This window comes from Schistocerca piceifrons, chromosome 6 (assembly GCF_021461385.2).
Source record: "Schistocerca piceifrons isolate TAMUIC-IGC-003096 chromosome 6, iqSchPice1.1, whole genome shotgun sequence".
NCBI lineage: Eukaryota > Metazoa > Arthropoda > Insecta > Orthoptera > Acrididae > Schistocerca > Schistocerca piceifrons.
The window spans coordinates 23,974,792-23,989,703 of record NC_060143.1 but is presented as its reverse complement, the minus strand read 5'-3'; the positions used below and the strand labels follow the sequence as shown (position 1 = coordinate 23,989,703).

The 14,912-nt window shown below is 44.3% G+C and overlaps 1 protein-coding gene across 2 annotated transcripts in view; it reads left to right on the top strand.

Moving 5' to 3' along the window:
• Positions 1-14,912, top strand: part of LOC124802693 (muscle-specific protein 300 kDa) — a 601,574-nt gene that overhangs the window by 159,904 nt on the left and 426,758 nt on the right. For both annotated transcript variants that reach the window (XM_047263634.1, XM_047263633.1), the window contains exons 3-5: positions 417-512; positions 3,262-3,345; positions 14,232-14,324. In XM_047263634.1, coding sequence (XP_047119590.1) covers positions 417-512; positions 3,262-3,345; positions 14,232-14,324 — 273 coding nt within the window. The remainder of the gene's footprint in view (positions 1-416; positions 513-3,261; positions 3,346-14,231; positions 14,325-14,912) is intronic.

Genomic DNA, 14,912 nt, shown 5'->3' with positions numbered 1-14,912 from the left:
AAAGTTTGGCGCTTAAGATGAGATTGAAGAAAGTTAATATTCCTATTTTAGAAATAACGGAAGCTTATTATATTCGGGTAACATTCGAACAAGAAAAGCCCACGTGCTTTGCAATCTTTTTTTTTTTTAATCAAACCAAGAAATAATACAAACCAATGAGAAGGCTGACACTGTTTATTTCCAAAATTTTTTTTTCAGTTTGGTACCAGCCACAAGTAAATGTTCAAGGGATCCGCATTTTGTATGTTATACACGCACATATGATTAATTAAAGTTCCATTACTATCTTCATTTAAGATGCACAGTGCAACAAACAGCGTGAAGTGAATACTCTGCAAATACGGAAACAGTTATCTATTTATAACTATTGTAATAACGACAGTATTCTTGTACTCATGTAATTATGTATTTTGCAGCGAGTTCCACCGCTAAGGATAAACGACTTGATCGAGGACCTGAAGGATGGAACGAAACTTCTTGCGCTGCTGGAAGTCCTGTCTGGAGAGAAGCTGGTGAGTTAATTCCCTATTCATTATGTCACAGGAGCTTGTGTGTTTATGGTGTTCTGAGTATATTACACAGGGGAAGGTAGTTAGTTACACCAGGGCCGGTCTACAATCACGTAAGGCCCGTGTGTTACTGTTGACAATGCGACACATGATTTATTTATTTTTCATTCGTGTGTATGTAAATAAACAAAAGCAATAAAAAATACCACTGATAAACTGCAGGAAACTAATTAAAAGATATGTACTCGCATGTCCATACTTACTTTACGCGACCAGGCCCAGAGGAGAACACACAGCTGGAACCCTCCTCTTCCATTGGATTCTATTTCCTGCTTTGTGCCAGCAGCCACCCTCTGTGCTGATCTGCAGTAAGTCCTCATGGATTGAATCTCTCCACATTTTTTTTAGGTCTACCTACCGGTCTTCTTCCGCGGGTAGTTAAATCCACAGATTTTGAAGGTCATCGGCGTTCGTCCATCCGTGCGACATGACCTGCCCATCCACACAAGTCGTTTGATATTCATCACACCTATAATATTTGGGCTGTTGCAGTCTCACACAGCTCATAATTATGCATGATGCTCTATGCCCCAGGAATTCCATCTTCTACTGGGCCATAGATGATCTTACTTAAATCGTTCCGTTAGAAAACAAGAATCTGATTTTGTCCATTTTTTTTAAACCTGCGACTGTGAAAACAATGGGTTTGCTTATAAATAACTTTCCTGCAACCAGTCCCGATTTTCTTTAATTCACGCTTTACAAGACGCGTTTCGGAAAGAGATTCCCATTTTCAAGTGTGTATTCCTTTGTACTATGCCATTTTTACCTAATGTTTTCGATGAGTGAGGTTCTGCTTCGTTTTGTTAGCTTTACTGCAATATACAAAAAACGCGCAATTTCAAGTTATTTATCTACATCTACATCTATATGATTACTCTGCTATTCACAGTAAAGCGCCCGGCAGAGTGTTTTTTATGGTCCTAACAAGGGAACCTCCCCATCGCACCCCCCTCAGATTTAATTATAACTTGGCACAGTGGATAGGCCTTGATAAACCGAACACAGATCAACTGAGAAAACAGGAAGAAGTTGTGTGGAACTGTGAAAAAATAAGCAAAATATACAAACTGAGTAGTCCATGGGTCACATATGCAACATTACGGAGTTCGTGGGTTCAGGAGCGCCGTGGTCTCGTGGTAGCGTGAGCAGCAGCAGATGAAGAGGTCAGAGGTCCTTGGTTCAAGTCTTCCCACAATTGATAATTTCACTTTCTTTATTTTTGCATAATTATCTGTCCGTTCGTTCATTGACGTCTCTGTTCACTGTAATAAGTTTAGTGTCTGTGTTTTGCGACCGCATCTCAAAACCGTGCGATTAGTAGACGAAAGGACGTGTCTCTCCAATGGGAACGGAAAACATTTGATCGCAAGGTCATAGGTCAACCGATTCCTCCACAGGAAAACACATCTGATATATTCTATACGACACTGGTGACGGCATGTGCGTCACATGACAGGAATATGTTGTCGACCGACCTAACTTGTACACTTGGCGATTGGGTAAAAAGACTCTTCTACCTTGCCCGATTTAGGTTTTCTTGTGGATGTGATAATTACTCCCAAAAAAGTGATGAAAACATAAGAGTTTGTCACATAAACTGGAAATAAAAAATTAAAATTTTCACTCGATTGAAGATTTGAACCAAGGACCTTTCGTTCCGCAGCTGCTCACGTCACCACGAGACCACGGAGCTCCTGCTGTCCCATTGTCCTTGATGTTACTCATGAACTACTCAGTTTGTATATTTTGCTTATTTTTTCTCAGTTCCACACAACTTCTTCTTGTTTTCTCAATTGATCTGTGTTCAGTTTTTCAAGGCCTATCCACTGTGCCAACTTATAACTAAATCTGAGAGGGGTGCGATGGGGAGGTTCCCTTGTAAGAAAACTGTAAGTACAAGTTCTTCCAAATTTCGCCACTAACTACGTATAAAAATCGATAACTAGCAAAAAACTGCGCTTTTTTATGTATTGCAGAACCTCACACATCGAAAACATTGCTTAAAAACGGCATAGTACAGAGAAATACGTACTTGAAAATAGGAGTCATTTTCCGTGTAAAATATGAAAAAAAGAAAATCGTGACTGGTTGTAGAAAAGTTATTTATAAACAAATCCATCGCAAACGACAAGAATATTGAAGTATTTCTTTCGGACGCTCCAAGTTTCATAACCATGCACCACTACGGGTTGGTCATGTGTTCCGTACAGCTGGACTCTGAAATTCCTTAACAGACTGCGAGATTTAAAAAGCTCACGGAGACTGAAATATGATCGGTTTCCGCCTTATATCCTAGTTTTCACCTCTGCCTCACACGAATGCGCTCTCTTTAAACCTCACTCCCAAGTACTTAAAATTATGAACCTTATTTCAAGATCCTGTTCTGACTACCAGGAGCTGGAGTGCGTCTCTTGAACAGGCATGAATCCTGCTCGTCAGGATGCTTACATATTGAAACTGAGTATAATATGTTTATAGTTACAAAGAAGAATTAAGGCTGGCTCTTGGTATATGGAATCTACATTCAGTGCGTTATTCACACCCACGTTTCGAAATCCTGCTCTTTGACGGCTTCAGCTACTTTCTCCTGCATTCGTACAGGTCAAAATCATTTGTTAGTGCAGCATCAGTTATGAACATTTTTAATGTGTTTCAATGCCTATATCTAAAATAGTGAAATTGTTTTCAGCCCATGGAGAGGGGACGCAACTTGAAAAGACCACATTTCCTTAGCAACGCCAATACTGCACTTCAGTTTCTACAAAGCAAAAAGGTAATTTATTAGAACATACTTTATATAATTATAGGAATACATCTTTACTACTTCTGTAACCTATGGTGTGTGTGTCCTTTATTTCTCTACCAACGAAAACTAACTTAGTTCAGAGTAAATTTTTTTCAACACAGAAACGGCGTGTAGCAACATACGGTCCCTGAGAGATGGCCAGTTTTTCATACATATCTATCTGAATGATACTTAGTCTCAAACTCAGCTCTAATTTTTTTATGCCTAGGCATGTGACGAAGTAAAAGTTTACTTTCTTGTCGAGATTCCCGCAGTCAGTTAAAAAAGTTGTGATGTCATATGATGAAGCTGTAAACTGATTTATGTAATAGTTCTCACATCTCATAAAGGAATGTTGATTCCTCGTGCTCTACGAATAACGTATCAGCACCTCTCATTGCTGATAAAGATCTTGGTTACGAATTACTATTCTTAATATTCACGTAAATATTCGATTTTGTCTGAGTATAACGTTTCCCTGACGCGGTCAATACAGGATACGGTTTCGAGAGTGCAGGTGAGTTGGCGATTGTATTTTTACTCATTTAAATCCAAGCAGCACACGAACAAGACAACTAGGGGTGACAGCAAGGTCAGCAGACATATCATGGGCAAAAATGGAAAGGTCAGCTGTGCTGAACATCCTGAAACATACCATCTATTTGTTCCACGGGCAAATTTGCTAGTTACTGCGTCCGTTGATATTCGGGGCAATGTTTTTGAACAAATTCTGGTCAGTTATGATGCCACAATACAGTGTACCAGTTTAATGAAAAATACCTTGTTGTTGGGAGAATAGGACGTCCGTGAGGTGCAAACGAACGGCAACACTAGGCACTTCATGGCAGGCTAAAAATATGTTCCGGACAGAGACCCGATTATGGAACGCTTTCCTTTCGTGGACGATTTCTCTCCGTTAGCCATCTCCCGAATTATTTAATAGTTCTCCTGGCTATCGGTCAAATATGAGGAAAACGTAAGTTAGTTACAAACTACGGCGTTCACACACTTTATTCAACAGGTAAACATCGCTGCAGAAATTCGGATGTAGGTTATGACATGTTCTGTCTGCCTGCCATCATTGGCGAAGATGTGGTGCAGACGAATAGCGAAATTCTGCGTGACCCACCGAAGTGTCGCAACATCGATGCTATCGATGACCTCCTGAATGGCTGTTTTCAGCTCCGCAATGGTTTGGGGGTTATTGTTGTGTACCTTGTCTTTAATATCTATCTATATCTACACTCCTGGAAATTGAAATAAGAACACCGTGAATTCATAGTCCCAGGAAGGGGAAACTTTATTGACACATTCCTGGGGTCAGATACATCACATGATCACACTGACAGAACCACAGGCACATAGACACAGGCAACAGAGCATGCACAATGTCGGCACCAGTACAGTGTATATCCACCTTTCGCAGCAATGCAGGCTGCTATTCTCCCATGGAGACGATCGTAGAGATGCTGGATGTAGTTCTGCGGAACGGCTTGCCATGCCATTTCCACCTGGCGCCTCAGTTGGACCAGCGTTCGTGCTGGACGTGCAGACCGCGTGAGACGACGCTTCATCCAGTCCCAAACATGCTCAATGGGGGACAGATCCGGAGATCTTGCTGGCCAGAGTAGTTGACTTACACCTTCTAGAGCACGTTGGGTGGCACGGGATACATGCGGACGTGCATTGTCCTGTTGGAACAGCAAGTTCCCTTGCCGGTCTAGGAATGGTAGAACGATGGGTTCGATGACGGTTTGGATGTACCGTGCACTATTTAGTGTCCCCTCGACGATCACCAGTGGTGTACAGCCAGTGTAGGAGATCGCTCCCCACACCATGATGCCGGGTGTTGGCCCTGTGTGCCTCGGTCGTATGCAGTCCTGATTGTGGCGCTCACCTGCACGGCGCCAAACACGCATACGACCATCATTGGCACCAAGGCAGAAGCGACTCTCATCGCTGAAGACGACACGTCTCCATTCGTCCCTCCATTCACGCCTGTCGCGACACCACTGGAGGCAGGCTGCACGATGTTGGGGCGTGAGCGGAAGACGGCCTAACGGTGTGCGGGACCGTAGCCCAGCTTCATGGAGACGGTTGCGAATGGTCCTCGCCGATACCCCAGGAGCAACAGTGTCCCTAATTTGCTGGGAAGTGGCGGTGCGGTCCCCTACGGCACTGCGTAGGATCCTACGGTCTTGGCGTGCATCCGTGCGTCGCTGCGGTCCGGTCCCAGGTCGACGGGCACGTGCACCTTCCGCCGACCACTGGTGACAACCTCGATGTACTGTGGAGACCTCACGCCCCACGTGTTGAGCAATTCGGCGGTACGTCCACCCGGCCTCCCGCATGCCCACTATACGCCCTCGCTCAAAGTCCGTCAACTGCACATACGGTTCACGTCCACGCTGTCGCGGCATGCTACCAGTGTTAAAGACTGCGATGGAGCTCCGTATGCCACGGCAAACTGGCTGACACTGACGGCGGCGGTGCACAAATGCTGCGCAGCTAGCGCCATTCGACGGCCAACACCGCGGTTCCTGGTGTGTCCGCTGTGCCGTGCGTGTGATCATTGCTTGTACAGCCCTCTCGCAGTGTCCGGAGCAAGTATGGTGGGTCTGACACACCGGTGTCAATGTGTTCTTTTTTCCATTTCCAGGAGTGTATAACCGGATCCCGCTCCAGCTACTGCTGGGTCTGGGTGTTCACGAGTCCTCTCCATTTGGCTCGGTCCTCCCACCACTTTTCTTCCTCCCCTTGCTGCCAGGTCACACCCGTCCTTTCCACAGATATTCTCACTCCCGTTTTCCACCGTGTTCTTGGTCGCCCTCTAGGTCTGTTTCCATCCATCTTTAGTTCCTCCATAATTTTGGGGAGTCACTGCCCACGCACACTCTTAACATGCCCATACCATCTTAGTCTCTCTTTTTCAATTTCTTCTCTCATACTTTCTTGTTTAAGGTCCTTTCTAATATCTACATTCCTTACTCTGTCCATTCTTGTTTTTCCCTTAACTGCTCCGAGAAATTTCATTTCCCCTGCTAGCAGTCTGCTCCAGTCCCTTTCTGTCTTGTCTTTAATATAGCCCCACAAAAAGAAGTCGCATGTGTTTAGATCCGGAGAATATGGCGGCCAATCGAGGCCCATGCCAGTGGCCTTGAGTACCCCAAAGCCAGAATGCGGTCTCTAAAGTGTTCCTCCAGGACATTCAACAGTCTCCCGCTTCGATGGAGTCGAACTCCGTCTTGCATGAACCACATCTTGCCGAAATCTGGGCCATTTCGGGCAACAAGGGTGAAATCATCTTCCAAGACCTTCACCTACCGTTCCGTAATCGCCGTGCCATCAAGGAATATCGCACCGATTATTTCGTGACTTGACATTGCGCACCACACAGTCACCCGTTGAGGATGAAGAGACTTCTCGATCGCGAAATGCGTATTATCAGTCCCCAAAATGCGCCAGTTTTGCTTATTGACGAACCCATCCAAATGAAAGTAGGCTAAACAAAACCATGCGCATACTAATTTCCATCATGCCACGCGGCCACGCGTGCAGTTTGGACGTCCTAACGCAAACCGTTCAGAAGTTATGACGATTTTATTTCATATAGTGCAATAATTAACATCCTGTATGCAGCCGATTCTTGAACCTTACGACATATCTAAGAAGAAAGATTAAGAAAAGGCAAACCTACGTTTCTAGCATTTGTAGACTGAGAGAAAGCTTTTGACAATGTTAACTGGAATACTCTCTTTCAAATTCTAAAGGTGGCAGGGGTAAAATACAGGGAGCGAAAGGCTATTTACAATTTGTACAGAAACCAGATGGCAGTTATAAGAGTCGAGGGGCATGAAAGGGAAGCAGTGGTTGGGAAAGGAGTGAGACAGGGTTGTAGCCTCTCCCCGATGTTATTCAATCTGTATATTGAGCAAGCAGTAAAGGAAACAAAAGAAGAATTCGGAGTAGGTATTAAAATTCATGGAGAAGAAGTAAAAACTTTAAGGTTCGCCGATGACATTGTAATTCTGTCAGAGACAGCAAAAGACTTGGAAGAGCAGTTGAACGGAATGGACAGTGTCTTGAAAGGAGGATATAAGATGAACATCAACAAAATCAAAACGAGGATAATGAAATTCAGTCGAATTAAGTCGGGTGATGCTGAGGGAATTAGATCAGGAAATGGGACACTTAAAGTAGTAAAGGAGTTTTGCTATTTAGGGAGTAAAATAACTGATGATGGTCGAAGTAGAGATGATATAAAATGTAGACTGGCAATGGCAAGGAAAGCGTTTCTCAAGAAGAGAAATTTGTTAACATCGAGTATAGATTTAAGTGTCAGGAAGTCGTTTCTGAAAGTATTTGTATGGAGTGTAGCCATGTATGGAAGTGAAACATGGACGATAACTAGTTTGGACAAGAAGAGAATAGAAGCATTCGAAATGTGGTGCTACAGAAGAATGCTGAAGATAAGGTGGGTAGATCACGTAACTAATGAGGAGGTATTGAATAGGATTGGGGAGAAGAGAAGTTTGCGGCACAACTTGACTAGAAGAAGGGATCGGTTGGTAGGACATGTTTTGAGGCATCAAGGGATCACAAATTTAGCATTGGAGGGCAGCGTGGAGGGTAAAAATCGTAGAGGGAGACCAAGGGATGAATACACTAAGCAGATTCAGAAGGATGTAGGTTGCAGTAGGTACTGGGAGATGAAGAAGCTTGCACAGGATAGAGTAGCATGGAGAGCTGCATCAAACCAGTCTCAGGACTGAAGACCACAACAACAACAACAATGCAGGCGATTCTTGAATTTTACCGTGTGCTTGAAACAGACCTATGCACTGCTTCCTAAGATAAGGGAGATCTACACTCCTGGAAATTGAAATAAGAACACCGTGAATTCATTGTCCCAGGAAGGGGAATCTTTATTGACACATTCCTGGGGTCAGATACATCACATGATCACACTGACAGAACCACAGGCACATAGACACAGGCAACAGAGCATGCACAATGTCGGTACTAGTACAGTGTATATCCACCTTTTGCAGCAATGCAGGCTGCTATTCTCCCATGGAGACGATCGTAGAGATGCTGGATGTAGTCCTGTGGAACGGCTTGCCATGCCATTTCCACCTGGCGCCTCAGTTGGACCAGCGTTCGTGCTGGACGTGCAGACCGCGTGAGACGACGCTTCATCCAGTCCCAAACATGCTCAATGGGGGACAGATCCGGAGATCTTGCTGGCCAGGGTAGTTGACTTACACCTTCTAGAGCACGTTGGGTGGCACGGGATACATGCGGACGTGCATTGTCCTGTTGGAACAGCAAGTTCCCTTGCCGGTCTAGGAATGGTAGAACGATGGGTTCGATGACGGTTTGGATGTACCGTGCACTATTCAGTGTCCCCTCGACGATCACCAGTGGTGTACGGCCAGTGTAGGAGATCGCTCCCCACACCATGATGCCGGGTGTTGGCCCTGTGTGCCTCGGTCGTATGCAGTCCTGATTGTGGCGCTCACCTGCACGGCGCCAAACACGCATACGACCATCATTGGCACCAAGGCAGAAGCGACTCTCATCGCTGAAGACGACACGTCTCCATTCGTCCCTCCATTCACGCCTGTCGCGACACCACTGGAGGCGGGCTGCACGATGTTGGGGCGTGAGCGGAAGACGGCCTAATGGTGTGCGGGACCGTAGCCCAGCTTCATGGAGACGGTTGCGAATGGTCCTCGCCGATACCCCGGGAGCAACAGTGTCCCTAATTTGCTGGGAAGTGGCGGTGCGGTCCCCTACGGCACTGCGTAGGATCCTACGGTCTTGGCGTGCATCCGTGCGTCGCTGCGGTCCGGTCCCAGGTCGACGGGCACGTGCACCTTCCGCCGACCACTGGTGACAACCTCGATGTACTGTGGAGACCTCACGCCCCACGTGTTGAGCAATTCGGCGGTACGTCCACCCGGCCTCCCGCATGCCCACTATACGCCCTCGCTCAAACTCCGTCAACTGCACATACGGTTCACGTCCACGCTGTCGCGGCATGCTACCAGTGTTAAAGACTGCGATGGAGCTCCGTATGCCACGGCAAACTGGCTGACACTGACGGCGGCGGTGCACAAATGCTGCGCAGCTAGCGCCATTCGACGGCCAACACCGCGGTTCCTGGTGTGTCCGCTGTGCCGTGCGTGTGATCATTGCTTGTACAGCCCTCTCGCAGTGTCCGGAGCAAGTATGGTGGGTCTGACACACCGGTGTCAATGTGTTCTTTTTTCCATTTCCAGGAGTGTATATTTAACGACATTCATGAAATTATAGAAGTGACCCTATGGAATTACAGTTTATTAATTCTTGAGGCAAGTAGATGATCGCTAATCTGTCTCATCCGTACGTAGATAGCAGTCACTCCGTCTAGCCACAACGTAAAATTTTACTTGAAAAGTACGTTCTGAAGGGTTAAACTGACTTGCTGACACAAAGTATAAGTTTTCCCAACATTCAATAATATCAAATGCCAGTTTGTAAATGTTGAAAGATCAATGTGGCGTTAATTACGACATAACACGTGATATTCGGAGATGTCACTTCCACTTACAACTTCCGACTCCCTACAAATGTATTGACAAAACTTCTTCTACAATTATTACAGAATTATTTCCTCCGTTAACTGAACTCCTACCAGACTGAAGTTGCCCTCGGTTCCTCTTCTGCCGAAGTGTGCGCCATCAAATGGGGCGACTCGTCGCCGGTTAGCGCCAACAGTTACGTACAGGAACCTGCCTGAAAGCCAGCGAAATCATACCCACCGGAAGCAGCTGTTTGTAATCGGTTAGCTACAAGGGAAGCTACCCATCGCACCCCTCTCAGATTTAGTGGCAAAATGGCCCAGTGTATAGCTCGTAAAAAAAAGAACGCAGATCAAGCACGAAAACAGGAATAAAATGTACTCAACTGCGAAAAAAGAAGCAAGATCAAGAGAGTGAACGGTCCAAGCTCAAGATATGCAACATCGAGCGAAATTCGTTGCCATGCCGTCGTGTTTATGTGGTCACAGGGTTGATTTGGGAAGGGGGAGATCCATGTTCAAATCTCCCTCGTGACCCATGTTTTGTATTTCACAAAATTATGAACTCTCCGTCCGATCATTGACGTGTCTATGCGGCGTATTCAAATTTGTGTCTCTGTTGTGGTGTAACGCCCGTTTGCAACGGGAGGAAGGGATCTCCCAAACGTAGGTACCTCCTATTTTGTTCTACACAATTACCACATCCTACGACTCTTGCGTTTTGTTTTCAAAGTCCTGACTGTTGAATTCCTTTGTTGTAACATAGTTTAACCAGTTTATTTGTTGTTTCCATTGCTGTGAGAGGTCTATGCAGCGTCTCGCATACTCTCACTCACTGTTCATCACATTTACTCGCGACTGTAATACATGCTTACCACATGATTCGTATTCTATAACCAATGGATAATATGCCAATTACCGAGACCAGAGAAGGAGAACAGACACGTAAATGCCCGGACGGAAAGTTCATAATTTTGTGGGGAAAAAAAATGGAATACGAGTGGGATTTGAACATGGATCTCTCGTGGTGCAGTCCAACACAGTAATCACACAAACACTAGCCTTGAGTCTTATTCTTCCCCCGACAGTCCACTTCTTGAGATAGGACTGTTCACTGTTTCTATTTTACTTCTTTTTCACTGTACAGTACACCTTCTTGTTTACATGCTTGAACTGTGTTCAGTTTTTGAGGGGCTATCCAATGGGCCCTTTTTTTACCACTAAATTCGAGGGGGTAGGGTTTGCGATGAGGAGTTTCCCTAGTTAGTTACGATATATCGGCAGTGGTGCCTTCACATCTGTTATTCGTAAAGCTGTGAGGGAGCGTCGTGCATTGTTCCTGGATGGCTCAGTCGGTAGAGCACTTGTCCGCCAAAGGCAGAAGTCCCGAGTTCGAATCCACTCCCAGAGTTTTGACTGCTAGGAAGATTCAGTACAGTGCACACTCAGTTGCAGAGTGAAAATTCGTTCTGGGAACGGTAACAGTCTAGGGCAAGTGGCAGCTGCCCATTTAGACACAGCATTCCGTAGTAGTATGGAGCCGCGTTAAGGTGGACTCACACTTGACGGAACGTCGCCGTCACAACCGTCGTGCCAAAAGATTCCCCTCTGCAGTTCAGATGGTGGCATTCACACACGCCGTCAACGGAACGTCATCGACACGTCACGTCACGGTTTCTCACGAAGTGTGTTTCGACGGGCCCAAGTGTAGCCTACTTGGCGAGTATCTGCCTCACGAAAGTACTCCCCACTGACTGCTATTGCGAAAAGATCTTGGAATTTACTGGAAGACAATATTAAGTATTTTCTTTTATACACTGAAGGAATACATTACAAACTAAAAGATACATGCCTTGTTCAGTGTGATTTACTCACGATTTTTCCAGTGGAATAGCGAAAACGAAAATTGGGAGTAAAGCTGATGCGGAATGCAGAAGTTTAAAATCAGATTTGTAATACACTAAGGACGAATAGCAGGTAGCAGAAATGGAAGCCAACATAGTTTAAGTACAAAAAACGGCACGTCCAGACATACCGTAGGCAAACCATCAGCTTCTGTCGAGGTGATACTGGACGCCTAATCCTTGAACTTCTCTTCGTAATTTTTATTTTGTCTTGCTTAATGGGTAAAAAACTGTTGTTTAGACAGTGTGAAATATTTATAGAACGACTCCTCCTCCTCTTCCTGCTCCTTGTATGGAGTGTGGAACTCTCCTTCACAGTTTCGATTTTTGAACATTTTCTAACCCAGACTCTCTTTGTTCTCTGTTCTCATCATCAAGTGCGACAGCAATCTTTGCAGACTGCTTTAAACTAAATTCCGGCATTTTGTGACGATCTACCATGAAGTACGAAATAGCGCCTCTGGTGACTGTTTTTTGAACCAATTATAACGTCACGACGTTCTTTCGACGTTGTCGCGCCCCATTCAAAAACGTGACGGTTACGAGACGGTGACGTTCCGGCAAGTGTTAATTTACCTTTGTCTTTTAACAAATTTATCGTTTACCTTTCGAGATTCTGCACTTACAAGGGGAGGCCGCCAATTGTGAAATTCAGATTTGATTCATACTGCGCATAATAAAAGCTCATGGCCAGAGGTGTAATGTGGCAAAGCACCAAGATGCACTTCTCAGCCGTTGTCGACAAAATCGACAGTTAAAAGAAACCGTTGCGGTGAAATACTCTCTGCGGTTATTAATTTTCAACAGCCTCGTGGCGCAGCGGTAAGCGCTCGGGTTCGTTATCCAAAGGTCGCAGGATCGAATCTCACGCCATGCAACTTTTTTTATTATTTGTTTTTTGTAATTCAAATGTATACACACACACACACACACACACACACACACACACACACACACACACACACATAAATATCACATAAATATATAATTCCCGGCAATCAGTTGCAATAATTATGCATACAATAAGTTGTTGAAAGTGGTTTGTCGTGGAAAAACTGGCGACTTCGAACATCATTATGTTTTCCGCAAACGAAGTTCTATTTCACAACTGTTATTGTCTTCATAATGTTTACCACGTATAGTTAACGGAAGACGTAGAAACGATATTCCGAAACGAATACGTATAGTGGAAGTCAAACGTTCGAATTAGAATAGAGACCCCACGAACACAAATTTGCTGTGGCAGGTATGAAATATACTCGTTACACCAGAAGGACAGATGTTGAATGGGCAGAAACGAGCCGCCGCATAACAGCGTACTTGCCCGCTAACTTCGAAAGAAGGTAGATGCGGTCCCTAGCGCAACTTATAACATCGTCGAATATCAGTGTGTACGTGAGAGCTTTGGTACACCCTGTTAAACAAACGGAAAAATGGAGGCGGTACAATTAGAGAGTGATCCGGGCCCTTCGCATGAAAGTGATGTGATCGAAGAAGATTCTATATACAGTGAAGTGGCGAAACAACAACTGAAAGATGCGTTGGTGTATTTTGAAAGCCTCCTTCGTAACAGTAATCGCATCGCAGCAGAACCGTCACCATCAGTCAACGAAGAAGCCATGGTAATTGGGGAAGAAATGTTCCGGAATACGCTGCAAATGCTCGCCGAAAACACCCTCGTTCATGATGAGGAACTGACAGACATTAATGAAATCGACGATGCACTCGATGTCGTGCTGTTTCCTGCTCTCCATGTTTCTATGATAACTATCACTCTGGTTCGTGCCATACTCCAGCTACTTCTGGTCACCAATTGTTAATTACGTGCGAGTATATACCGAACTTTTCAATAAATTGTATCCACTTGAATATTATTTGTGATATTGTGTTCTATTTCAAGTATTATTTTTCCGCGACAAGCGACTTTCAACAACTTATTATATGCATAATTGTTGCAACTGATTGCCGGGAATTATATATATATAATAAAAAAATGTTGCATGACGCGAGATTCGATCCGGCGACCTTCAGACTACGAACCCGAGCGCTTACCACTGCGCCACGACGCTGTAGAAAATCATCAATCGTTGAGAGCATTTCACCCCAACGGTTTCTTTTAACTGTCGATTTTCTCGACAACGGCTGAGAAGTGCATCTTGGTGCTTTGCCACATTACACCTCTGGCCATGAGCTTTTATTATGTGCAGTATGAATCGAATCTGAACTTCACAATTGGCGGCCTCCCCTTGTAAGTGCAGAATCTCGAAAGGTAAACGATAAATTTGTTAAAAGACAAAGCAATCATTGGCTATATTGTTCTGCCATTGTATAATAGTGTCAGTTCCTTATTTTTATGTTAAATAACTATATTTCTTTTTGGTCTGAATTTTGGATTATTGTTTCAGATAAAACTTGTCAACATTAACTCATCAGACCTAGTAGATGGTCGACCGCCCGTTGTCCTTGGTCTTATATGGACTATCATTTTATATTTCCAGGTAAGGTTTCTTCCTGAACAACTTACTTTTACTAACAAGCTTACTGATATGGCTACGCCTGAAATTCCGTTAAAAGAAAAACATAGAGAAGCATAAAAATAGCAGATGATAACCTGCATCGTCGCTGGAAGTGCAGCACTATGACATTCCTCAGAAATATAATTTCCACAGCAAATTACAGTAAATTGGCAGGTCATCTAAGATATACAGTTAATACTTTGTTCACTTTGTTCTTAGTTGATTTTCTTGGTCTGCACATCACACAGGAATAATTTAACAGGATACTACATTTTTATAACCTTGTAGTAAAATTTGACGCTGCTTTCCTTAAATGGTAAGAAGTCACTTAGCAATGTCTAAACGTCTGTATAGAAAGTGCTTTGAATAATTTCCTTACCTGCGTCATATTTACCCACTAAACATTTGAAACAACTTATTATTATCATCAGTTAATAGGATAGAATAAACATAAAATAGATTTAACTCATTCTGTGAATGTACTTGTAATGGTTTTGTAACTGTAGTCAAATTACACTGACGATAAAGAGATTTATTTCTAATACAAGCTTCGTTATAAGGAGTTGAAGG